Raw genomic sequence first — 25,753 nt, 5'->3', positions numbered from 1 at the left:
ATTAATGTTCAACAGTCCGAAACAGCAAAAAGTCAGGTGTTGCCACATCACAAAACTATTTGACTGACAACAAGCCAACCTAACTATAAAATATTCTCCAACTGATGAAAATTTTCTTAATTTTACTATAACATCGTTTAATTTTGTGTGCTTTATTCGTGAAAACGCAAAAAAAAGTGTTTGTAGTGAGTCAAAATGTTGTTACGTCACACTGGAATGGATCGTATACTATTCGTGACGTGACAACAACTTCTGGAGACAGTTGATACTTCTCTATTTGTGGACCGATCTCAACCAAATTTTGTGGGTTGTTGACTTTCATTGTTTGCTCAGAGAAACCCAAGTATAAAAAAGTTTGAACCTATGTTCATTTGATAAACTAAAAAAAAGCTCTATTTTTGTGACGTGACAACGCTTCAAAATACCTCTTTTTCAAATACTTGTGTCTCATAAATTACAAAATGAAAAGTAGGTCCACCCACGGCTCTTCAAACAAGTATTTAATCACCCATTCAATGGTATATAGACATTGAAATTTGGTTAAGCATGTGCAGAGATATCTCAAGAAACATAAAAATAGTGAAAACCTAAAATATTTTAAATATAATTAAGTAGTTTTTTAAACTCGCCTCTCTCAAAGGTTGGTGCATAAAAATTAAATTTTTTGCAAAAAATGTATGATATAATAAGTGCTTATTCAAATAACGTTTTCAATTTTCTCCTAAAACTAGATTTGAAATTTGGTTTTCTGGTGCATAACCTCACGGTCATTACCGTTTTATCCATCATCCAAGTGAGCTGTGTACAGAAAAATCCAAGCATGACATGGCGGTTTTGCACTGTGACCAGACCAGGGTTGCCAACTATAATTTTCAAAAATCAGGAAGAAATTTAGTTGCCCGGAAAGTTCGTGTCGATTATTGGGAAAACAAAAGCATAGACGGACAGACATTCATTTAATTTTATACGCACAATTCTGTTTCTCAATCTATCGCCATCTTTCACGCAGCTCAAAAATTCTTTCTTTTTTTTCAGAATGTCTGCTTTCTCGTCGAAAACAAGATATTTTTTATGCTGTCCATAGAGACAAAGTTCTTGCCCTTGAGTGAACTTTGAAAAGACGAGTCGTTTCATAAATGCATCCATTTAAGGGTTTTCCATTTCATGATTCAATCCATTTAAGGAGTGAGAGGAAAAAAATCTCTGTAGCACTAACCTCAATGACCATTTACTTAATTCGCGTTAACGGTATCGAGTTTCGTTTTATGTCATTGTGAAGCGAAAATCTTATTGGATTTGCAGGTGTTTTCGCACTTTGAGAACAAAAATAAAAAATTAAAATTTACTTTCCCCTATCCAATATGTATTCTACGTAATAGAGGGATATGTCTTTTTAGCAAATGGTGACAAGTATTGAACAAAAACTGTATCGGATAGTATTTTATATTATAGTGATGAGTTTTTATGAAAACAGCAGAAAATTTTTAAACAAACGGTTAAGTAAGAGCTAAGACTACGTGTTTTAGGCATTCAAAAACATCAAATAATAATTTTTTGATTGAACATAACAATTTGAAACTGCCTCCGAGCATGCCGATCTGATAGAGTATCTTTCTTTCATGCAAAATTCAAGTTTAAATAAATGTCCAATAAAACTTTGTATATTCATTACGGATAATTTCATTAGGATAGTGATAGTGAGAATTTCGATCTTTGTGTTGTTATAGAACTACGTCCACGAAACAATCATAAGCGATGGAGATCGATTCACGGTCCTGGCCTCTCTTCATCCATTTTCGCCGCTTGAAACTGCCCTTTTCTGCAAGAAACACCGGACTATTGTGCTATTAATATCACAATAATGATGATATCAACTGTTTCCGCTATCCGGTCTTATTGTTCAATGGAAGAACAGCGCTTACTCCTAAAATGGCTACTGTGTGTAATTTACAGTTTATAGAAACGATAAAACGTGTTATATGTACACCATTAAATCCGGCTCCGTCATAGCTAAAATACTAATGGTCCTAAATAAATAAACAAATGCGATAAAAAAACGTCAGAAGTACAAAAATCAGGACAATTTCAGAAAAATCAGGCAAAAGTGTTTGTCAGGATATCAGGGAACGTGCCAAAAAGTCTGAAAAGTCTTGAAAAATAAGGAAGGCTGGCATCTCTGACTATGACGAAGAGCCTGTAAGTGATAACAACGCCTACTACGCAGAGACGAACTAGCCCAGGCGGCTGAAAGACTCTGAAATAATGATATATAAAAAAACGCCTATTACGATATCCCGCAGAAGATATGGGAAATCACTTTTCCGTTTGCTCGCTGTATAAAACTTCCTTGCGCGGAAACGAATCCACAAAATAAACAGCTCAAATTGAACGATTCATTCTCGTCAGAAATTCCGATTCGTTGTGACTTTCGCCGCTGCTGCTGACAATGTAGTTCTTATGGATGTTATTTTGTTATTCTTCCGGGTTCCTTTGATTTGTGGTGTAAATTGCTCCACGGCTCGAAATGAACTAACACAATTCTTTGCCAATTCAAAAGCAACCTGATGGCATCGCAAATCGAAAGGCAGTTTGAAAACTATTTTGAAATCGATGAAAAAAAGACGGGTGGGTAATGTCGGTGGCATAACCGGAGTGACGTAGGACTATACAAAGGGGACAGCTTTTGCTAAATATATATTTTAAATATATTGTTTTATTTTCTTCTCCTACGTGAATTCTACCTATCTACCTGAAAAATGGATTAGTTTACTGTTTACTCTTTATGAACATGTTGGGGGTTCTGAAAAGAACCTTTGGTGTTGTGTTTTTGCGTTTTTTTTTACAAACTTGATTTTTGATTTTTTTCTGAAGGCTTTGTACTTATTGAATGTTCAACGACGCGTATCTTTCGACGTATACACATATCGTACAATCAAAATGATGGCTGTGATAGGGAATGCATAGGTGGTCATCAGCTCGTTCACTATCATATATTTCACTATTGAGCACATTACCGTACCTTAAGCTGTGGTTTCGGAGACGAATGAATTGTATGATTTGTAGTCTCCGCAAACAAAGTAAATAGAAATGAAAAATAACTGAGGTTTTGGAGACGAACTCTACGATCTGTCGAGAAATAAACGAGCTATAAGCGTTCTGAAAAACCAACAGTAAATACAGGGACGGATGACCTTCGGATTAAAGTCCTTTAAAATAAGAACAGAGCAGCAGGAAATACATAGCTCATCATGTTGCTCCTTAGTTATTTCTTCATGCAATGCAGATGTAACGTCAGTCAATTTTCAACATCAGTTATCAACCAAAGAAAGCAGTTATTGCTACCGAGAAAATTCGTTAATGCCATCCTGCATACATTTTACATACATACATTAATTTGAAGCCACTTTTAATTCGGAAACCATACATGGGATTGTGAAAACTGAATGATCAATTTAAAAGACCCCAACCACCAATAAGTTCAAAAACAAGCATAAACAAAAAAAATCAGTTTATATTATATGTCATATTATGTCACTTTAGAATGCATTGGTATTGTGAAAAACTTTTAATAACTCTTCTTTGAAAGGTTTAATGGCCCTGAAAAGCGCCGTGTTTTACGGTGGCTGGTTTTGCCACCAAAGCAGTTTGTATAAACAAACTTTTTCTCTCTTCTACCTGCTGCCGTATTGCGATTGCGTTTACCACTCGCTGGAACTAGTTGTTGCCTTGATGGACGCCGAACCGAAGCTGCTCTGTTCTTGATGCGGGTTTTCTGATTGTCGTGAGCAGCTTTGCAAGCCAACTCGAGCACACCGACGGTCGAAACTCTATAATCGCTGTTAGTGCTCCGACACCAATCCGTTCGGTCTAGTTACCCTTGCGGAGCAATCAGTGAATGCGACCAACAGGGAACTGGAGACCTGCACGATTCGAGTGAGACTTTTTCCCTTAACTTGTCCTCCTTTGTTAAGTCCACACGTCCACGTTGCTGCTTGTTTTCTTTTTATGATGTGATGCGATGCGATGTTAAACGATACCGTACAACCACACCGGTTTGAAAGAAAATGAGATATTTTTTTGGGATCCGCGCGTTTTGTACTCTAGCGGTACACGCTCACAGGATAGAGACACATCGGCAGATTCAGCCAAAGGGCGAGTCCAATGAGACGAACGAATGAGCGTTAAAAGGCAGCGATGGCAAAAAAATACATTCATTACGATTTGTTCGCTCGTTGGATTCACATGCAGGCTAAAAAGGATCCTTTTCAGGATCACAAAATTATCTTCAATCTAAAGAGTTTATTGTTTTGTTATCACTCGATATCCCCATCTTGTTCGGCTAAACCTTTCTGTTTAGCGATTGCATTTGCCCTCGCCACAGCTTTCACAGTTGGAAAATTTCTTCCCATCCAGCTTGTGACATATTTTACAGTAAATTACATTCAATGGCACGTCGCATTACCACCACTCAGTATCGGATTGGAGGTAATTTTAACCTGTAATTAAACATTTGCGATGACAGTGGTACAGTGTCGACTTTCAATGTGGGGTCATAATTTGGATCTCTATGTTTACAAAAATGTCCAACTAAATAAGTCGCATTACATGTCCGTCCAATTAGCTAAATGTCGAACTAATTGTAAATTACTGTACTTTCAATCTGGAAACAATTTAAGAATTGGTGAAAATTGAATAATCTGGAAAGTCCCCAACTATCAATAAGCTCAGAACAACTGCCAAATTCACATACTCATCAGATCCTGGCAAACAAATTATGAAAAAATCAATTTGTGTTTTATTATTATTTTGGATATTATTTTAGAAAGCATTGAACTGTATTTCGAAAACTCTTTTTTGAAAGGTTTAATGGCCCTGATAAGCGCCGTGTTTTATGGAATGGTTTCAATTTAGAAAACTTAGTACTCGTGGTTTTGAAAAAAAAACCATTTCGAACGCCCTCGATGCCGCCTTGTTCTGGATTTGCCACCAAAGCAGATTGTATAAAGAACAAACTTTTTTCTTCTGCTACCAGCTGCCGTTTTGCGATTGCGTTTGCCACTCGCCACTCGCTGCAACTGCCTGTTGTCTTGATGTCCACCGAACCGAATGTGTTCTGTTCCGAATGCGGGTTTTCTTATAGTCGCGAGCAGCTTTGCCAGCTAACTCGATCACTTCGGCGGTCGAAACTATATAACGCCGGCTAGGTGGACTGGTGCACTGGTACTAACGCGCTCGGCCTAGCTACCCTTGCGGGGAACTCCAGACCGACACGGTTCGAGCGGGTTTTGCCTTTCCCTTCACTTTTCCTCCTTTGCCATGTCCAGACATGGCTGCTTGGGTTGGTTTGTTGATGTGTTGTGATGCGAACTGATGTGGTGTACGGTTTGAATGAGAATGATCGTTACGGCAGCGGAGCGGGGATTTAAGCTGACTGGCTGACTCGAGAATTACGCATGTGTGAGACTGCGACCAATGTTTCGTTCATTTTTTTCTTTTTCCTTTCCAATCGTGCTTCATTCTATTTCGCTGCTGCTCTGATTGCCCGTTTTGGTCGGTACGATTTGAGGAGCACAAAATGGACCAATCAAAAATGGGCACATAGTGGATTTGGACAATGCTTGATATTTCACAATTATTCAATTATTTATCTCAAGAAAAATGAAATGTTATTCATTATGATAGATGCGTAGATATATTTCCTATCAATTGATGCAAAAACCTTTGCGATCTATTGAGAAATGCTCGAGTTAAAAGCGTTCCAAATCTTGCATTTTTTCCTACTTGTACAGTGCCTAGATTTCCATTTCACCCCCTATATCTTCCGGTTAGACGTAGTCCTACGTCAAAAAATAATTGTCTTGTTAAGTATTCATTGGAGTTTTTAAAACTGTTTTTCTATTTGCGTTGCGATAATTATTTTTTGAACCATTAATTGTCAAAAACGAAAGTAAATTGTTTCATTCAAATAACAATATTTCTGTATTGAAAGGTTCTACAGGATTGTTATAGGAATCAGATGAAAGCTGGTTGATGAGACAAAATTATCTATTAATAGAGGCACTTTTTTTTTCAAAAAACGTTTACCAATCAGACTCAATTACTTATTATCTAACGTTTACAAATTTCAAAGTAAAATTTCACCTTTAAATATAACTTATTTCCAGTTCGTTCGGTTGAAAAGGTTTTTTATCTTGTAAAATAGCCAAATTCCCTACTTCAATTTTCAATAAACCTGAAATTCTCCAGTCCACAAGCTCAACATCCTTCCTAATCGATATCATTTTCTGCATTATCCTCTATAGTCTTTTTCGCAGACAGCAACACACCATCCTTGCCCCGCCGACACGCGCTGCTACCTACCAATCCCGTCCCGGCCCATACGAACAGTGCGAACGAGTATATAAGCCAACCCAAAACACGGGCGTGGTCGTGTCATAATTTTCATTTCACTTCCCTCACTTCCTTCGCACGCTCAGCCAAACCAAACCAGAGACCGGCTTATATACCCACTTCCCATCACGTCATGGGGTGGAGTTTCTCATCCTCCCCGCTTTTGTGTGTGAACATTATATTTACCCGCAGATGAAGAACACTGCCAGCAGCAGCAGCAGACTCTACCAGTCAGTCAACGTTCAGCAGCGACTGGTGACGGATCTATCGCGCGCAGTATTATAACAATTTACCATTTTATCGATTTATGTCTGAAAAACAATCGAGACAACATCTATTCAATACCAATTTCTTTGTTGCTGTTTGTGGATAGCGGGTATTGTGTAGCTCCTAACAACTGAACCATTGGACTTTTAGTTTTTTTTACGGGTGAAGTGGAGAAAGTGCGCAGCTTCCGAAGGCCAAATCGCTGTGATTCATTGTTACGCGTGAGTGTGTGTGTGTGTGTGTGTTTGTGGGTGCGAAGGAATCTAGAACTCGAACCGCCGCAACCATGATGAACGATCCGGCCGCCCTGGGAATGATTCCCTTCGACACCATAGGATTATACGAGCAGCCGAAGCCACGGTTCATCTTCAAAATGCCCCGCGTCGTACCGGACCAGAAGAACAAATTCGAGAGCGATGATATGTTTAAGAAGCTCAGCCGGGACAGTGAGGTGAGTTGTGATTGGCTTTGGTACCTTGTACGTGTACGTTGAATGAGGGAGACATGGGGGTGTTGTTGGACAATATGTATAAAAAAGGGAGGAAAAATCCGAATCGAGAGTTATAACTCCGATATATAATTTTTGGGCTTCAGGAATTTGTCAGAAACACGGGGCTTCGTAGAACCCTCAAATCAAAGACCTTTTTTGTCTTTGAAAGTTACACGAACCATTCTAGAGTGTAGTCCCATTATTGATTCTTTTATCGTATGATCATATTTTATTTTCATAAAAGAAAATATAATTTGAATAGGATTTAGGGTCACGAAACTCAAAACAAATTAAAAACACAACAAATGTATATCACAGAATTCACATGTCGTGACTGTCAGTTATTGTTTATGAATGTCAGTTTACATTCTGAGTTCTCTGTTGAACTTCCCTCATAAAAATTAGAGGCGGAACCCTGCTTATTAGCCCCAAAACATTTTTGAGCTCATGCCTAGAAACTGTAATTATGCGTGTTTTGGTTTTTGAGACTAACATTCTGAAGTACCACACAATTTGGGACAACTTTTTTTTACGAAAGTAACCATTTTTGGCAAAAAGTTCTTCGTGTAGCCTCTGGGAGAAAACTCCAAGATCTTCACCGCAAACAAACGAAAACACATTTAGCACGAACAACACCCACAAAGAGGATAATAAAACCAAAAGCGCTGTTTGTCTCTCTCTAGTGCGTGTGGCGGAAAACGTGATATGAATTTAGTCCCACTGCTTATGACTCACCCGTTTTCTTGCGGTACTTCTAATTTACAAACAGGAGAAGGCTGAGAAGCATGTTCACCCTAATAGCTAACCCACGTATTCTGTAACTTTCCAATTTTTAAAACAAGATATTGTGGTTCAATGCAACGAACGCCTTGTTCAAACCAATAAAGTGTCTAATAAATATTCAACAAGCTCAGTTATTGCAGTGTAGTACCAATCCAAGGATAGTGTGTAACTTTGATATTAACAATTTTCATTTATTTATTGAACATTGTCGGCAGATTTCACCAAATTTAATGTGAAATCTAATTTACTGTTTCCGATATAGAACGAATACTAATCAACTCAAATCTGCCTAACGTTGTAATCTACCACACTTACACTATTACAAACTTATGACATTTGAATTGTTCACATGGTTTATCGATCTAGTGTTGTCTTGGAGACATGTTCATCCAAAGTGTGTACACTGGAGTCGCTTTTTAGGCGGAGGATACGTTCCACGTAAACAAAAACCGCGTAAATTCCAAAATCCGCGTAAAAATAAACCGGGTAAATTTCAAAATCCGTGTAAAACATAACAAACAGTGAATTATTAGTTTAAAATGCAACCCATATTCTAACAATTGATCAACTGATTTTTTGTGCATGCTTCATTCATGATATCTGTATCTCCTTTCATTTCTCAGCTACTAATCTGTGATACAATACAAACTTATTTCGTAAAAAGTCACATCAATTACCATATTGAATTTTTACGCGGTTGCTGCGTGCTGCGTAAGAAAGCCGCGTAAGATTGGAAATCCGCGTGAAAAATCCCGCGTAAATTCCGAAATCCGCGTAAAAAAACCGCATAAATTCCGAAAACCGCGTAAATTCCTAAAACCGCGTAAAAAGCGACTTCAGTGTACTTTGTTTTTATCAGCTCCTAACACGTTGACTGCCACGTCAGTCATCGGTGACTGACACCGAGGTTTCCGTTCAGGCCGCGTCAGTCAACGGTGACTGACAGTAAAAATATGGTGATAAAGGTAGAATTTTTTTTTGCAGAAATTTTACTGCAGAAATACCTTCTTGCGATATGGAACGATGGCCCTAACACGTTCAAAAATATTCATCGAGTAAATTATAATTTTCCAGTATTGCGCTTCGTACTGCTGTACTACGATATCAGCGACTGGCCTCACGGGAAAGTCACTACAAAACCGCGTGGCACTCAACGTGTTAATAGACTTTTGTATGAAGTGGAATAATACAACATGATTAACAGAAAATATTTTACACATGAAAAAAAATCATTTTTCTCGAAAACAGATGTGCCCCTTTTTTGTGCTATTTTGTGCATTTGAACGGACTGACGGAGAACTTTGTTTTATTCCGAAACTCCGAAACATTCTAATAACAGAGTAACGCAAAAACTGTTAATTGTTAATTGTTCATAGTTCTAATTAATCATTGGAATGGCATCTGAGAAGAAGTTGTATAAGATTGATTGGGCAATATATACTGATTTTTTAACTTTTCAAAAAAATAAAATCAAAAATAAAGTATTTGCGTGGATTCGCCACTTGTAACACATCGGAAGACAAAGCCAACCGTAGATAATCGAACAATAATAAGAGAAAGCCAGAATTCTTCGGCTTTCTAACATCGATGTTGACAATTGGAAACAAAAAAGAGCCAATAACAAAAAAAATTTGGAAATGAAAATTAGAAATGCTTCAAATTTTCATTAATTTAAACCCTATGCGAACTAGGAAATCATAATATAAAGCACGTCAAACAAAAAAGTCTTAGAAAGATTTAAATTTAATTTTCATGCATATCGTGAAAATCCAATCCTTAAAAATAGTTATTAATGTCAAAATTATTAAAAAATGTGACATATATTTTCTCTAATATAACTTCCTCAAAGATAGATGTAATCCCCCGTCGGAAATGGATAGAATTTACTATAGGTGGGATAGAATTTCTTTTTCTGATATTTGGCTAGACTACTCCTAAAATAATAAAAAATTTGTGCTCCCTTGGCCGAGTGGTTAGCGTCATAACTAACATGCCGGGTGTTCGGGTTCGATTCCCGTTCTGGTCGGGGGAATTTTTCGTCAAAGAAATTTCCTCCGACTTGCACTGTGATCACGCGTATTCTAGAGCTTGCCACTTAGAATGCATTCAAGGCGTGTTATTTGGCATAGAAATCTCAACTAAGTACTAATAAAAATGACGCAAGTAATACTACGTTGAGACGGCGAAGTTCCTCTAGGAACGTTAGTGCCATTGAAGAAGAAGAACTCCTAAAATATAATTCAACCAGCTTTTCCAACTAAGTCAAACATTGCTAGACTTACGGTTTTTCCGATGATTTATGTAATTTTCTTTGCCGAATTCATAGCCTCGTTTAATTTTTACTTTCAATACCTCATTCATCTGAGCTTTCATTTTACTTGCCGTTCTTATTTGGCAGGAATTCTTTTATGTTCGAAATATTGTTTAAAAATAATCAAGAAAATCACTTTGTGCTACCTTTTCTGGTATTCCGATCGTTTTGGGAGCGAAGCGCGGTTCAATTCGATCAATGTTTTCGGTAATGTTCACCATCAACAGTTGCACCGGTTTTCGGCGTCTTCAAACACTTGGGATGGTTTTGCACGATACTCGTTCCTCACACCTGAGTTTTTACTTTTCAACTTTTGAGCCACCCATAACATTGCGAGTTGTCTAGAGCACGCTCACCGTAAGTTTCCACCAACATTCTATGTGAATCAGAAGCGTTTTTTTAGTATATAATAGAAAATCAAGTGCCCCCGTGGCCGAGTGGATAGCATCACACATTATTATGCCGGGAAATAAAAACAATGTTGGTCTGACGTTTCTCAGTGCTCAGTATGCTTTGACATTCGAGTGCAGATTGAGGTTTACACAACAATTCAAAAACATTACCTTAGTTGAAAAATGGTATCGTAAATTGTGATTCTCGCTCCGAGTGATTAGCATTGTAGTCCTACTTCAGCAATGATGTCGGGTTCTGTACACTACTAGTTCTTGTTTGATTTTTTAAATTAATCATTTATCAACTCCGAAATGGTTCTGCTGGTATCAAACAAAACCTTTTGCTTTTGCTTGTACCAAGCAAAACCGCTGTGATGAACATCAGTATTAAGAAAACCGGTCACTGCTCTTTGGCTGAAGCGGGACTATGCAATCGCATCACTTTCATACTTTGGCTTGTTGCAGCAAGTTGCATTGTGCAATATATCTTCTTTTCACAGGGACCATTAACTTGTTGTCAATACAATATTTTTAATGACGGAAACGACGAATAAATGTGATGTTTTTGTGTGTCATTTTTCCTCCCTCACCTTCATACAAACAAATGAACTTTCATTATTTTAACGATATCAAAATGATATTTCTAAGGCTCTCAGTATGTGCGATATGGGAAAACAGTCTGCAATTAACGCGTTGAGCCCCGCGTCGGTCTCTGGGAACTGACACTGACACTGTGAACTATCGGTCCACAGCTACCGGCGAGATGGAAAGTTCAATGTTGATGCCTTTGTGCGACCAGGGCTCAACGTTTTAGCAGTATTTCACTGAAAGTGCTACTGCTTTCGAGGACTATACGACTACTCTCTGAAACCTTTTATCACTTAAATAATAGTTAGAATACAGTTGTAATATTTTCAAAAACAAACAGTTGAAAGATTCTATGAGCATTTTGGCTCATATCATCATAAAACCGTGAATATTTCTAACATTGTTTTGTTTCCTCCATATACATTTCATTCTTCTTCTTGGATGGCACTAACGTTCCCAGTGGAACTTTGGTCTTCTTAACGTAGATATTTCTTGCGTCAATTTTATTAGTAGTACTTAGTTGAGATTTCTATGCCGGAAAACACGCCTTGAATGTATTCTGGAGTGGCGAGCTCTAGAATACGCGTGACCACTGTGCAAGTCGGACGAAATTTCTTTGGCGAAAAGTCACCCGGCCAGAACGGGAATCGAACCCGAACCCCCGGCATGATAATGTTGGACGCTAACCACTCGGCCACGGGAGCACAACATATACATTTCATATTGAATGCAAATAACCCAAATGGCAAATTTCGACCGTACCAACCTCTACGGCGCCGTGATGCAGCCGTCTACTGCGACTGCAATGTCCGGTGACCGGACAAGCATTACACGCGATGACAATAGTATTGTGCCGACGTCTGGTGGAGACATCAGTTTGGGAAAGCAAATCATTCTCTATAAGATTATCAGACCTTTTAAGTTTCAAGTTGTTTAAATTTTGAATGAAAATTTTTACTTTATGTTATTTGATTACTTAGAACCCGTGAACTGATTATCATTTAATCATTTTTGTATAATTTTCTTCATATTTTCACTGAAACTCATAATTGTAATACAAAATCATCATCAAATATAATTATTGATCAGGGGGTTTTCTCCACTTGCAAAAGAACGTGTTACTCCATTACGAAAATAACATATTTTATAAGAAGTTAATTTTCATTCATAACTTTTATTTTCAAACATGTGTTTATTGCACCTGAAAATCTATTATCACTATCATTTCCCAAAAGCAGAGCAAGAAGTTCCATGCCATCAACGCGGATTGACAGTTGTTTGTCATGTCTGTTAGTATTAGTACAATTCAGGCAGTTTTTCGTCCCATGTATTAGTATGTGTGTGCTATTGACGTTTGTTTGTTGTTTTTGGAATTCAGAATTTGCAAGTGATATGGATGGATTTACATTTACTCCTTTATTTCGCTGCTGTGGAAAAAGTTTAGTGACGCAGGTTTCTGCTCAAAGCAAAGCAATGGTGAGCGATTTTATAGAGCTGAATGTGAAGGTCAGTTTTTGTTAATTTGAACACACCAAAAATAGCACTCTAGTAATATTCTTATTGGGCATTCCACACAGTTCGACCTGACCCGGAAAGCGATCGATGACAAGGCTCGGCTCGAGGAGCTCAAGACCAAACTGTCTGTCATGTGACCGGTGATCAAGATGTTCTCCTGCCCGATGCAGAAGCATCCGCTCTGTCAGAGCGAAATCATCCAGCTGGCATATCTGATTCGGTCATTTTTCGCCTAGGATCCGCGTATTGATAACTATGTGTTGATGCGAAATACGCTCGAGAAGCCGTCCCTGCCCCGGCAGTACGCGCTCGAGGAATCTGCGGAAGCAGTGATGAAATAGTTTCTGAAGGAAAATTATGTTGTTCTAATCGTAAAGATTCATACTGCAATGGTGGAATAAAAAGACACTCTAGAATAGATGGATTATCTTGTAGGCTAATTCTAAGAAAATCACAGGAAGTGAACAAATAATTGAGTAGTGCCCTTAGCTTACGAAATGTTTTTTATTGGTTCATTCAAATTCTATTGGAAATATGTGGCAACAGAGTGTATGGACTGTTTGTGTAAGTTTGGAAATAAAACAATTTATATATACGGATATGGATAAATACACCGCAACTGGACTTTTAAATTTATTTGTCATTGAATTGTATTTTGAAATGGGGCGAGAAGATTCACACCTTCGACCGCTGGATCGCACCTATCGGTAATAATACCGTCCTGATGCAGGATGCGCGTAATTTTCGCAAGATCTGCCGTGTCCCTGGTGTGCCACATTTTAACACGGCCGTATATACTCTCCAAAGGAACGCAAATTTGAGAAGACTCGTAATTGCTGCAGCAGCTGTGGTTTCAAGGTTTTCCGTATACAAACGGCTGCATGTAGCAGGAGTATTTGCAGCAATGTTTACCTGTCAATCCACTATATAAATAAATGCACGTATGTGTATGTGAGAGATGCACGGTTTTGTGTAGCGCGAGGTCTTTTTCACATTGTTATCCGGTTATCCGTCCAAACCCAGCGGCGCTTTTTGAAACCGGTCCGGCTGAAACCGGATAATGTGTAATCGCCCTTAAGCTTCAAAATATCACACTTTTATGATATAAAGGCTTTGAAAATCACTCAGACAATATTCAAAATAATTTCGCCTACTAAGTTGTCCGAAAATGAGCTACACTAACCATTGAAAAGGTCAAACACGTTGAAATTCACATTATCTAAACGGGCAATCTTCCGAGGTTGCGAGATGGTAGGGTCCGGGTTGATTTATAATAAAAACTCCGTATCTCAGTAAAATGAAATGAATACAACAATATATGTACGAGGGTCATTGAAAAAATAAGTTTCAACGCCTCAGAAATTGCGGAAAAATAAAGTTAGGACAAAAAACAAAATGATTTTCGTAATCTACGTTTTATTTTCTATTTTTGTACATAATCGTCCTAACGTTCGAGGCATTTTTCATAGCGTGGTACGAGTTTTCTATTCTGAGCGCGAAGTGCGTAGCGTCCAACTTTTTGAAGTACGATGTGAGTGCGTCACGAATTTCTTCAGTGTTATCGAATCGTTGACCGCCGAACGCCGAACGCGAACGGGAGGGTTCATGTTCAGAATAGTGACATGAAACTAGATCCGGCTTCCCCAATGGGTAGTTTTCTACAGCGTTTTTTTCCGTGATGCAATTTAATGTGGGACACCCTTTAGTTGGAAATCTTGGCAAAAGATTACGCGAAATCCGGAAAGTGCCAATGACTCACGTCCCGTGAAAGGTATGATTAACGATCCAAATCATAGCAAACAACAATATATCAACAAACACGAATTCGACAGTAACGGGAATATGCCTATTCGATAAAGCGCGAATTGGGTTTTCCGCCGATCACACGTGAAGTCATATTATATCATCGTATCGAACGACGAACAAATAAAGGAATACAAACATACGATACGACTCAGGGCGGGTAGACGTGACCATCGACTCGTCACGTACTCTAAGTATTCCCCCAAAAGTCCCAGCCCACTTGTGGGGTTCACTGAGTCGCGCAAAATTACACCAGATTTGTGACGTGCGTTTGTTTTTGTTTCTGTCTTCCAGGTCCGATACACCGGCTTCCGGGATCGTCCGATCGAGGAGCGCCGGGGTCGCTTCCGGGCCGGCTGCTGCGAGGGCCACACCGAGATCTCGTTCGCCGCCACCGGCATCAACCTGCAGCTAGTGTTCAACCCCAACCACGGACTGTACCACCATCCGCACCATCACCACCACCATCCGGCTCACCATCTGGGGCTGGAGAAGGAGTGCGACTTCGACAAAGAGCACGGCAAGGTAGGTCCGACGGGTGTCGATCACTCCAAGAGTGAGGTGTGTGTGGATTGACAAACTCAATTAGGCGCGTATAATTGGGGGCAACAGTTTTGAGAGCGGCGCATCGAATGGGATTTGCTAGGGAGGATTTCTTTCGATTTGTTGAGAGGTTTTTTTTTTGTTTCATTCAATTTTCACAAATCTGAAAAACTGACAAACAGCAGGCAGTCCGGATGATTTATAGCCCTATGTCCGGGGCGTTGGGATGTGTTTCGAATTGGAAGGGACTAATTGGACGCATGGTATCGATTTTTCGCATGATTTTCCCAGAGTCCAAGGGTGATGAGCATCATCTGTTTTTTGCTGTTCTAGTTGTCTTTTGTGTGTCGATGGACTGCGTATACATGGATGCGTACTCGACGGGGGAGCAGCCATCTTGGTCCGCAAAAAAAACAAAACTAGCCTTGACATGCGCATTAGCAGCGCAACCAGACGACACCACGTTTGGGGTGGTCCAGGAAATTTGAGAGTGAGACAATGTTCGATATTGTTTCGCCGAAATGCTAATTTTGTGTAGCATCCGGAAGCGGGAATCGATCGGAGATCGGAGCTTCGAACAAAACCCAATCGTACGTGACTGGCTGCTAAGATGCTTAGAAAATTCCATCCAAGCCAGAGTTGCCAATAATATTTTTCAAAAAAAAAACTGGAGCCTGTAAAATCGTTTTGTTTTAAGATTTATTTGAAATGATTTTTTCCCATTACTCCTTCGCAGCTTCGTGTAGTATTTATATTAGCTTCAGAGAACAGGCTTCAGAACACCACTATAAGGAGCTGAATGATAAACTCTAGCAAACCTTGTCAATTGGGGGTACTGCTTATAGTTTGATGACCACCAAACGTAAAAAATGTGATTGAGATCGGTTCAATTTTTTTCCGCATAACATTCGATTTCGTTTGCAATTTGATTTTTTCCCACACGTGACACGAACTATTATTTTCGTTTACCACTTTGTTGAAACAGCCTCAAAAGGTGTCGTGAGCATCACGTGTAAGGTTTAATACAGTCTCGCTTCTTTTACTTTGTTCAATTTGTGTACCCTTTCTCAAATTATCATCTCTGAAGACAGTTCCAAGTTTTGTTATCTTGAATGAAAATAATTGATTGATGTTCTTTGCTTAGTTGAAAATCGTAGTACTTACTCTTTCTCGATTAATATGAAAATTATTTCAGTGTATCCACAAAAATTCCATCATTGCATAATTCTTAACAGACAAAATCTGTTCAAGCAGAAAACTTGATACTATATTAATCCTTCTCAGGCCGTGAGAACAAGCCATGTAAACAACACAAACTACGATACAACAACATATTTACATGCAAAAATACACAAACTTTTTTTTCAATACGCAAAAAATTAAAAACATTGAAAAGATTGGTGGCAATATAGTTGCCATCTGCCGGTCTAGAAGATTCAAATATAAAAAAACATTTTAACACATGTTATATATATGAATTTGATGTTAGTTTAAAAAAACATTTTAACACATGTTATATATATGAATTTGATGTTAATTTAAAAAAAACAACTAATAAAATTCATGATCAGTCTCAGCAGGTCCTAAACAGTTCATATGTTTTGAAAACTTCAATAAATTGACTGTTTTTCAATTACTTTTCGGGCAATTGCTCTGAATTGGGAGTTGTTAACACAAAAATGGCGCCAAAACGAATAGTTTTTGTTTTTTTCGCGCTGAAAAAATCAGGCATGTCGCTGTATCAGGACCAGTTATCACATAAAGCTAGTAGTGATAATTTATTGTTAAAGAAAGGATAGAATACTTTGGTGAATATTTAGTATGAATAGAAAACATCGAAAAAATCGATTTCGCACGTGTTCTACAGTGAAAAGTGCAACATTTTGTAACGTTCAATTGCACTTGCAATACATTCGTTATTTTTTAAAAAAATGGTAAAATTCATTACAAATTATTGATACGGTAGCACGTAACACCGATATTGAGTCTGAATGTTTTTTTTTTCCTTTATTGATTCAATTAGGCTCAAGTGGATAAAGAGCCACCATCAAGCAATACATTTTAAAACTATTTGAATATGCAATATAAAAAAAAAAATTTATTCCTTCGTTGCCTCGTCGGTATTATCCTTGTCTGGAACAGTGCCTGTGGTGGGTCGTAATAACTACATCGTCAGATGATGTAGCAACGGTATCCTTTGGTAGTGAGTGCCTCCTTGTTATGTTAATAGCTCCTGTAATGATCTTATCTCAACGGGTACTAAGTTCTGCTTGTGTAAAAGGAAAGGAAGGAAGAATGGACAGTGGGAGTAGGAAATGAGACCTAAATAATAACATTAGCGCTTCGTAGGAAGACATATATGGGGAACATAAAATTAGGGTCGCGAGTAGCTAAGATATCGCGAAATGGCATGCGTGAGTGTACTCCTTGAGTCTCTAAATCGGCAACCAGGTTAATTCTTTCATTGCAAAATTCATTACATGACCAGACAACGTGCTCGATGTCATGATATCCTTGACCACAATTGCATAAATTGTTAGTAGCAACCCCTATGCGGAAGAGATGAGCATTTAGCGCGGAATGATTGGACATCAATCTGGACATAGTTCTAATAAAATTTCTGTCAAGATCTAACCCTTTAAACCAGGCCTTCGTTGAAACTTTGGGGATAATAGAGTATAGCCATCTCCCAAGCTCATCTCTGTTCCATTGTTTTTGCCAACTGGTGAGTGACTGCTGTCGGGAAATGGAGAAGAATTCCCGATACGCTATTTGTCTTTCAAAAACTGTGCCCTGCATACTACCCATCTTTGCGAGTGTATCCGCTTTCTCATTACCAGAAATAGACCAATGGGAAGGAATCCAAATGAAAGTGATTCGAATACTTTTATCAACAAGAAAATTCAATGCATTCCTAATTTCGATAAGAAAATATGATGCTTTCGTCTGTTGTTTCAAGGATTGAATGGCTTGTATACTGCTAAGACTATCCGAGAAAATAAAATAGTGATCAGGTGGTAAGGACTCAATGGTCTTAATTGCATGATATATTGCAGCCAATTCGGCAACATACACTGAACAAGGGTCTTCAAGAATTTGCTCGCAAACATTACGAATTAATGCGATATATGCAAAATTACAGTTGATTTTGTGAAGGACTATAAAAATCCTGTTTTTGGCACTTTTTTTTAAATCGATGCAAAAAAAATTTAAATATTTTTTTCGTCAAAGTAACAAATTATACTTGTGCAGAATTTATTGGAGTTTTCAAAACTGCCTTTCGATTTGCGGTGCGATGGTTGTTTATTGAATTATTCATCATCAAAGACGAAGGGGTAACTTTTCATTCAAACTGAAATATTTCTGTGTGAGAAGGTCCTACAGGAATGTTTTAGGAACCAAATAAAAGCTGGTTGATAAGGTTAATACGAATTCCTATTGAGTTGGTTAGCGAAAAATTGTGTTAGACCAGAATATTCTTGAAAAACCAAGGAAAATAGATTTTTCATTTATTCCCTTGTTATCGAACGCCAATTTTGAGGAACTTATGCATAAAATACTTGGTAAGCATGATAATAGGTTGTAAACTATATACGATACCGCTAGGATACTGATTAATAAATATTTAATACTGATTAGAGTGCCTCTATGCAGAAAAAAAATTGAATATTTTTTTTCTTAAATTTTGGTTCAAACAATACATATAACCACAAACTTAAAACCCCAAACCCTAGTTTTAATCGCGTTTTTAGACGCGTTTTTAAACAATATTCAAGTAATTTGATCGTCGGACTTTTTTTCAAACAGAACGAGTTTATTTATGTTGTTGAATGACAGGCCTAGCGCCCCGCTACATCGAACTTTCATCCGCCGGCTAGCTGGAAATATTTTTGAATGATCACAACGAATGATTGAAATACTTCAAATCACATTTGCTCTGTTTACAAAATGACAATCACGTTATTGTCATCAACTCTGATAAAACATCTGCTGGAGAGCACCGGTCTAGATTCAGTGCGCAAGCGGTACTAAAATCATAGAAGGTGTCTGCACAATGACGCGAGAATTTGTGATTCGAAATAAAACAATTATCTGAAATTCATAGTTGACGCACATCGTTCATACGACTCTCTCCATGCTCTTCTTCAACAGCACTAACGTTCCCAACGTTCGTCTTCTCACCGTAGTATTATTTGCATCGCTTTTAGTAGTACTTAGTTGAGATTTCTATACCAAACAATGTTTAAATACTATTTATTAATAACTATATCAGACGAATAAAACAAAGGAGTGCGCTCGATGGATTTTATGTGTATCGTGTGATGTCGTGAGCTAATAATTCATGGTCGACATGTATGCGAAGGTAGGAAGTGAACGACTGCGATTCATACGACCCCGTCAGCATAAGTGGGGTGAGGAAGAATACATTCACTTGGGAAACTCTATCATGAGCAACGCCGACACACCGTCAGAGTCAAAATCATCCGAATGGATTGCAATTTTGCATTCTGAAATTCGTTTGACTCAAGTTCAATCGAGGTGTGTAAATTTGTCAACTCAGTCTCAAACCAATCGGATTCCGGAATATGAATAACTGTTCAATACTGTTACCACAAACATGGTGTATGGTTCATGCTGTAATTCGAAACCTTAATCGCCTTGCATGATAAATGGAATATTTACAAAGCATTTTCCTGAAGATTTCACCAACGACACGATCGCAAGTGTAGGCGGATATCTAATATATCAACGAATAAATACTGATAATGTAATTCACAAATATCAACAACGCAGACATCAGCCCCATTGTTGTCTGGCGTATCGTTGGTTTCCCAATTCTAGAACGAGACCCAGCAGTTATAAATTTAGCCGTGCATATTGAAAAAGAGAAGCGCGTATTTTCCTCTCACGAGACAGCATTTATACGATACGAATATTGATTCTCTTCATTTCATTTTTCTACTTTTTTACTTTTTTACATTTTTTACTTTTTTTCTCTTTACATTTAACTTTTGAGCGATCAAACATATCAGTTACGTTGAGGAAAAACATTGCATCATGAAGCATCATATCAACTTCCGTTGAAATCGTTTCATTCGTTCACATTCGAATGATTTTATAGATCGTTCAACATTCAAACACGCTTAAAATACATTAGTTATGTTTGATTTATCACCCAAAATATTCTCTAGAAATAATGTATATGGCAGAACAACGTTTGTTCGGCTAGTTAACGGCTAGTTCTTATATATAAAACAAAATAATAATTATACATTATTAGTTTATCTATATATATAAAAATGGAGTGATGTCTGTCTGTCTGTCTGATTCTTATAGACTCGGAAACTACTGAACCGATCGACATGAAAATTGGTATGTAGGGGTTTTTGGGGCCGGGGAAGGTTTTCGTGATATTTTGAGACCTCTCCCCCCTCTCTAAGGGGGGGCTGCCATACAAATGAAACACAAATTTCTGCATTACTCGGAAATTAACCAAGCAAACGAAACCAAAGTTGGCATGTGAAAGTTTTAGGGTGCAATAAATGTTTCTATGATGGTTAGACAGTCCTTCCCCCACTCAAAGGGGGGGCTGCCATACAAATGAAACACAAATTTCTGCATTACTCGAGAATTAATCAAGCAAATGAAACCAAATTTGGCATGTGGAGGTTTTAGGATGCAATAAATGTTTCTATGGTGTTAAGATACTCCTTCCCCCTCTCTTAGAGGGGGCTGCCGTACAAATGAAACACAAATTTTTGCATTACCCGAGAATTAATCAAGCAAATTAAACCAAATTAGGCATATGGAAACTTTAGGGTGCAATGAATGTTTCTATGGTGGTTAGATACCCCTCCCCCCTCTCTTAGGGGTGGCTGCCATACAAATAAAACACAAATTTCTGCATTACTCGAGAATTAATCAAGTAAATGGGCGGGACGAAGTTTGCCGGGTTAGCTAGTTTTATATAAAATAGGTGAAACATATATAAAAAACTGGATAAAACTGGATAGTATTTAAAGAAACTGGAAGATTTTGGGATTTATGGTAACACGGGGTGATTTGGTTATATGAGGTGATTTGGACCACCCCTTTTTCTCAAAAATTACGGCTCAACTTGGATTTTTTATAATGTCATTTCCTTCTATTGTTGAACCATATGTACCTAAAGTAAAAAACCTTTGGTAAAATTTCATAAGTAGAGGGAAACGGTAGCATAAACACAGCAAGTGGTGAGTGATCGTCAAAAAATGTGAGTTTTCCGATAGTGGTTTTAAGGTTTTTCCCGCTTATTAAGGTGAAGGTGGAAGCTAGCCACAAATGGCTGCCACAATGGCGCGTCATAGCGTTTCATGTCATGAAAATCAATAGAATAAAATTGTGTTGATATCAATACAATTTTTTTTTTACGTTTAATGGGTCCATAATGTAAGTTTTAGAAAAGGAGGCGATCTGGCGTAGTGGTAACATCCATGCCTCTCACGCTGAAGGTCACGAGTTCAATTCTCACTCCCGACATTCTTCCAAAAATGGAAGTACAAGTGACGAACCAGCCAAATGAGTTGAAAATCACTATAATACAGATAAAAAAAAAAAAAAAAAAAGTTTTAGAAACTTTAACATTGGGTAAGAAAAGTGTATTGCAGAGCTCGGAACACTGCCACGGCTGCCTATGCTTTCAAAAGCAGTAAACGGAAAAGTATTACATTCAATCAAAATGCCACGGCCAACGAAGAGAGGGGTCAAGGCTCTCCAAAGTGAACATGTGAAAACAATACCAAAAGAGCCCCAATTCGTATGTGTTATAAATTTGCTCATGTTACGCTCCCGTATAATCAGAATTTTACTTCATATGCAAATGCACCTTCTATATATATTTATGTTTGCAATTGTTCATCGGAACATATCGTTCATACATTCTACTTTAGTACTGAATTGTTATTTTTTCATCAAATGTATTCAAGACTCGTTTCAATGATGCACCACACAGTCTGATAAGTGGATTGATCTATTTACGTGTGCTTTGCTCTTCTCTCACAAACACTATTACCCCATTTTTACACGTGGGTTTACCTATACTACTACAATGGCTAGCTTCCACCTTCACCTTAAACAAACCTTTCATGTATTGTGCAGTACATTTCTGTTCGCCTACAGAAGAGGAACAATTTGATGTAGCGAAACTGTAAGTTTGATTACAATAAATGAAATTAATTGCATTTTAATTTTTGCGTGTTGTGTGGGGTGACATGGACACGTTTCTGTGGGGTGAATTGGTCCTACAGATTTGAGACTTTTTTTTGTCTAATTGATTCTAGATGCCTCTGAATTACAAAAAGAGGATGGACAGACAACGTTGGAAGAAGGAGGAGCTTGAAAGAGCAACGCAGGCCATCGAGAACGGATTTTCTTTTACCAAGCATCAAAAGTGTTTGAAAATGCTCGACCAACAGTGAAAAGATTCATGCAGAATTCGAGATAGTGTCAATCCAACTTTTCTGGTCTGGAATCTGGCCAAGACACCTGGTATCGATCCCAAAACATTGTTACTGATTGTAACATTATCCTAAAATACTTTACATAAACATAAGTATGTTTTTTTCGATGAAACATACACTGGTCCAAATCACTCCGCATCAAATTTTAATGTCCAAAAATCATCTCTTTTATTTTATGATATATTTGGTAGATTGAAGCTTTATATAATGATTAAACATTATTTATTGAGAGAAAACAAGTGTAGCTCAGTATACAATGTGGCATTTTTTATTTAGACCGTATTGCTTTGGAAATATTAGGCGATTTGCTTAGGTGGTCCAAATTCCCCCCTTTTCCCCTACCTGTTTGACTCGATCGACAAAAAAAATTGGAAGAATCCAGTTGCGACTGGGACATTGGCAACCGTGACCCGTGCAGTGTTATGCTTTCGCGACGAATCGTCGGCTTATGAATCACAACCGACGCAGAGCTCGGCGAGTGGTGAGTGAAATGCAAATGAAGACCCATTATTGTCTCGTCGCGGGTGTCCACCGGCCACGCGATGGCTGGGGATTCCGTTGTGATTCATAATTCTGTCGCGAATAGCTGAGATTTCGCACGACCGCCAGAAGGTGCTTTGTGGATGGACGGATTTAATATGCCGAAGTGTTTGCAAATCGTTACGGCAGTCGCCGCTCTGGCTCCCGCAACCATCCTCCACCCTCATTAACTCCCGATTAGTCAGCAACAAAACATCCGCACGCAAAAATAAAGTCCGAAAGGGGTCCGCACTTCAGTTCCACTCATTTAGCTTCGAACAATAACGCCAAATGACATGCTACCATAAGCTTGTTTTAGCGCACCGTGCAATTAACCATTCCGCTCAGATGGTACGCATTCAAATTCGGACAGAAGAGTTCCCCGGCGATATATCAGGAGGGGGAAAAAGTGCACCAGAAGCGATGATGTGTCTGTGACAGCATCGTTGTTCCTCTGGTTTCTCCTTCTAATGGGCACTTACGGTCCAATGTACTCAAGTACCTTCCCTCCTTCTACTTCGTTTTGTGTCTCAGGCCAATTGGTTCGACGCGCTTGCCGTTAAGGATCCACAGCTGACGGCGATTTGTGCCGTAATTGTGCCAAATAGAAGCAAAAGCGAGCATCAGGAAGGTGGTGGCTTCTCTTGGGCTCGCGTGCCCCTAATTGGTACTCTCTCTCTCTCTCTCGGGCTCTTCCGCTGCACACACACACACACACACCGGCGTATATTCAAGTGCCCGATAACCACTTGATCTCGTCCCCGGTGAGCACGCTAGGAAACACGTCCCGATATTTGTTTACAACCGAAGCGACTGTGCGAGTCGAGATCATAACAGGCGAAGTGATGCTGAAAAGTATCGGATTACGACGGCGACGGCCGGTCACATTCTTCTGCCGGGCCGAAGGTCGAAACATCATTCCGATGGGTGCACCCTCGCCTAATTGGGTCAATTTACACAGCCAGAGTGGAAACAGAGCCGTGCACTCGTGTGCACGGCACGAGATCTGTGCCAGCTTCCGTGGAGGTCTCCGGGATCTCGGAGCTGACAGACGACCCACGGCTCTCGTTACGCACAGCGGGCGGAGGCGCGGCGAAAGCCAACTCGAGCTGTAAATTATTGTTATGACAAAAGTACACGCTGTAAGAGTGATCAGCTTTCAATGGATCAGCGGGAAGAGAGACTAGGCTGGATGACAAATGTTCCGAGAATGTCAAACAGACGATCTCTCATGCATAGAATGGGTTAAGCGCGGGGATTAAGTGGAAACTATTTAAGGAATGCATTCCAAAAATTTACGTTCGTTGTTTCCCCTCTTTTTTTTCCAGGTTCACATCAAATCTCACTTCATCATGAACGGTGTGTGCGTCCGGTTCCGCGGCTGGCTCGATATGGAACGCCTCGACGGGATCGGTTGTCTCGAGCTGGATGAGAAGCGGGCCGCCCAGGAGGACGCAATACTGCGCGAGCAGCTCGACCGCTACAACCAGCGGCTGAGGGATTTCGAGGATAAACAGCGAACCTATCAGCGCACCACCCAGGATGAGTTCGAGCAGATGCGCCGGAACGGGTCCGGCATTGGGGTTGGCGTCGGAACCGGTGCGACCGGTATGTGGAGGCGATAAGTCTGCGAGCTTTGCAGAGGCTTGCAGATGCGGATGATAGTGTGGAAGCGATACGATACGATGGAAACATATTCACAGTAACGTTTTAATACACATAGTTTTAAACATTTCAAAAACTGACGACAAGATCTTCCGGTAACAACAGTAGCAGCAGCTAAACCCATCAGCTAGTCCACATCATCCATTGTAGATATTATTTTATATCCGAGTTTCGAGAGCCACGTGCACAAAAATCCTTCAATTTTGTTCGGTTCGATATTTGTTAACACGTTTTTGCAATATATTGATATGTTTTAATTTCTGCCCGAACGAACGAACGAACGTTGCAGACGGGCACATTATTAAAAAGTTATCTTTACGTTGGATGTAAGGCGAAAAGTTTTATATATTATTTTATAAAGAAGAGAGTGAGAAAGAGAGAGATAGGAACCCGAGTATGAATAAGTATAAACAGATGAATCTCAAAAGAGCAACCAAAAAGAATGATTATTTTAAAAACATCGCCCTAGGTGGGGCGACTGATGAGTTAGGTTTTTAAGTAGAGATGCCAATAAATTTGATAGCATTTTGTTACAATGATTTTAAGAACCGAGGCGTTAACTTTGTTACAAAATAGACACTGAAAGAACACTCCATTTATGGTGAGAACAAATTACGATCCAGGGGTTCGAGTTAGAGATCAAAATCAGTATTAGAGATATTTTTTTTTATCAAAATCCTTCCGCCGATCTTTTTCATAATCATTTAATCGAACAAACGGAACCACCGAATATTGCCGAATATTCAGTGCCTATCACCGACATTAGGGAGGTGACTCCACCTTTATCCTACCTATAAGACTCAACAAATCATGAGTCGGGGTAACAGCTTCACTTCTCTTCCGAAGGAAGACGTAACCAGAGATTTCTCGAGAAAATCCCAACGATGCCAGCTACCATTGAATCCAGGCCGGTCGGATTTTAAGGCTGTTACGCTAACCACACAACTATTGGTTCCTGACGGCGCTTATGTACCGAACTAACATAACC

At 38.9% G+C, this 25,753-nt stretch overlaps 1 protein-coding gene across 1 annotated transcript; it reads left to right on the top strand.

Moving 5' to 3' along the window:
- The first annotated feature begins 6,590 nt into the window (after window positions 1–6,590).
- LOC129777268 (protein big brother) lies at window positions 6,591–25,313 on the top strand. The gene is made up of 3 exons (XM_055783473.1): window positions 6,591–7,108; window positions 14,834–15,064; window positions 24,429–25,313. The coding sequence occupies exons 1-3, from the start codon at window positions 6,944–6,946 to the stop codon at window positions 24,723–24,725; spliced, it is 693 nt and encodes a 230-aa protein (XP_055639448.1). The 5' UTR covers window positions 6,591–6,943; the 3' UTR covers window positions 24,726–25,313.
- The last annotated feature ends 440 nt before the right edge of the window (window positions 25,314–25,753 follow it).

This window comes from Toxorhynchites rutilus, chromosome 1, assembly GCF_029784135.1.
Source record: "Toxorhynchites rutilus septentrionalis strain SRP chromosome 1, ASM2978413v1, whole genome shotgun sequence".
Taxonomy (NCBI): Eukaryota; Metazoa; Arthropoda; class Insecta; order Diptera; family Culicidae; genus Toxorhynchites; species Toxorhynchites rutilus.
This window is presented reverse-complemented; position numbering and strand designations above follow the sequence as displayed.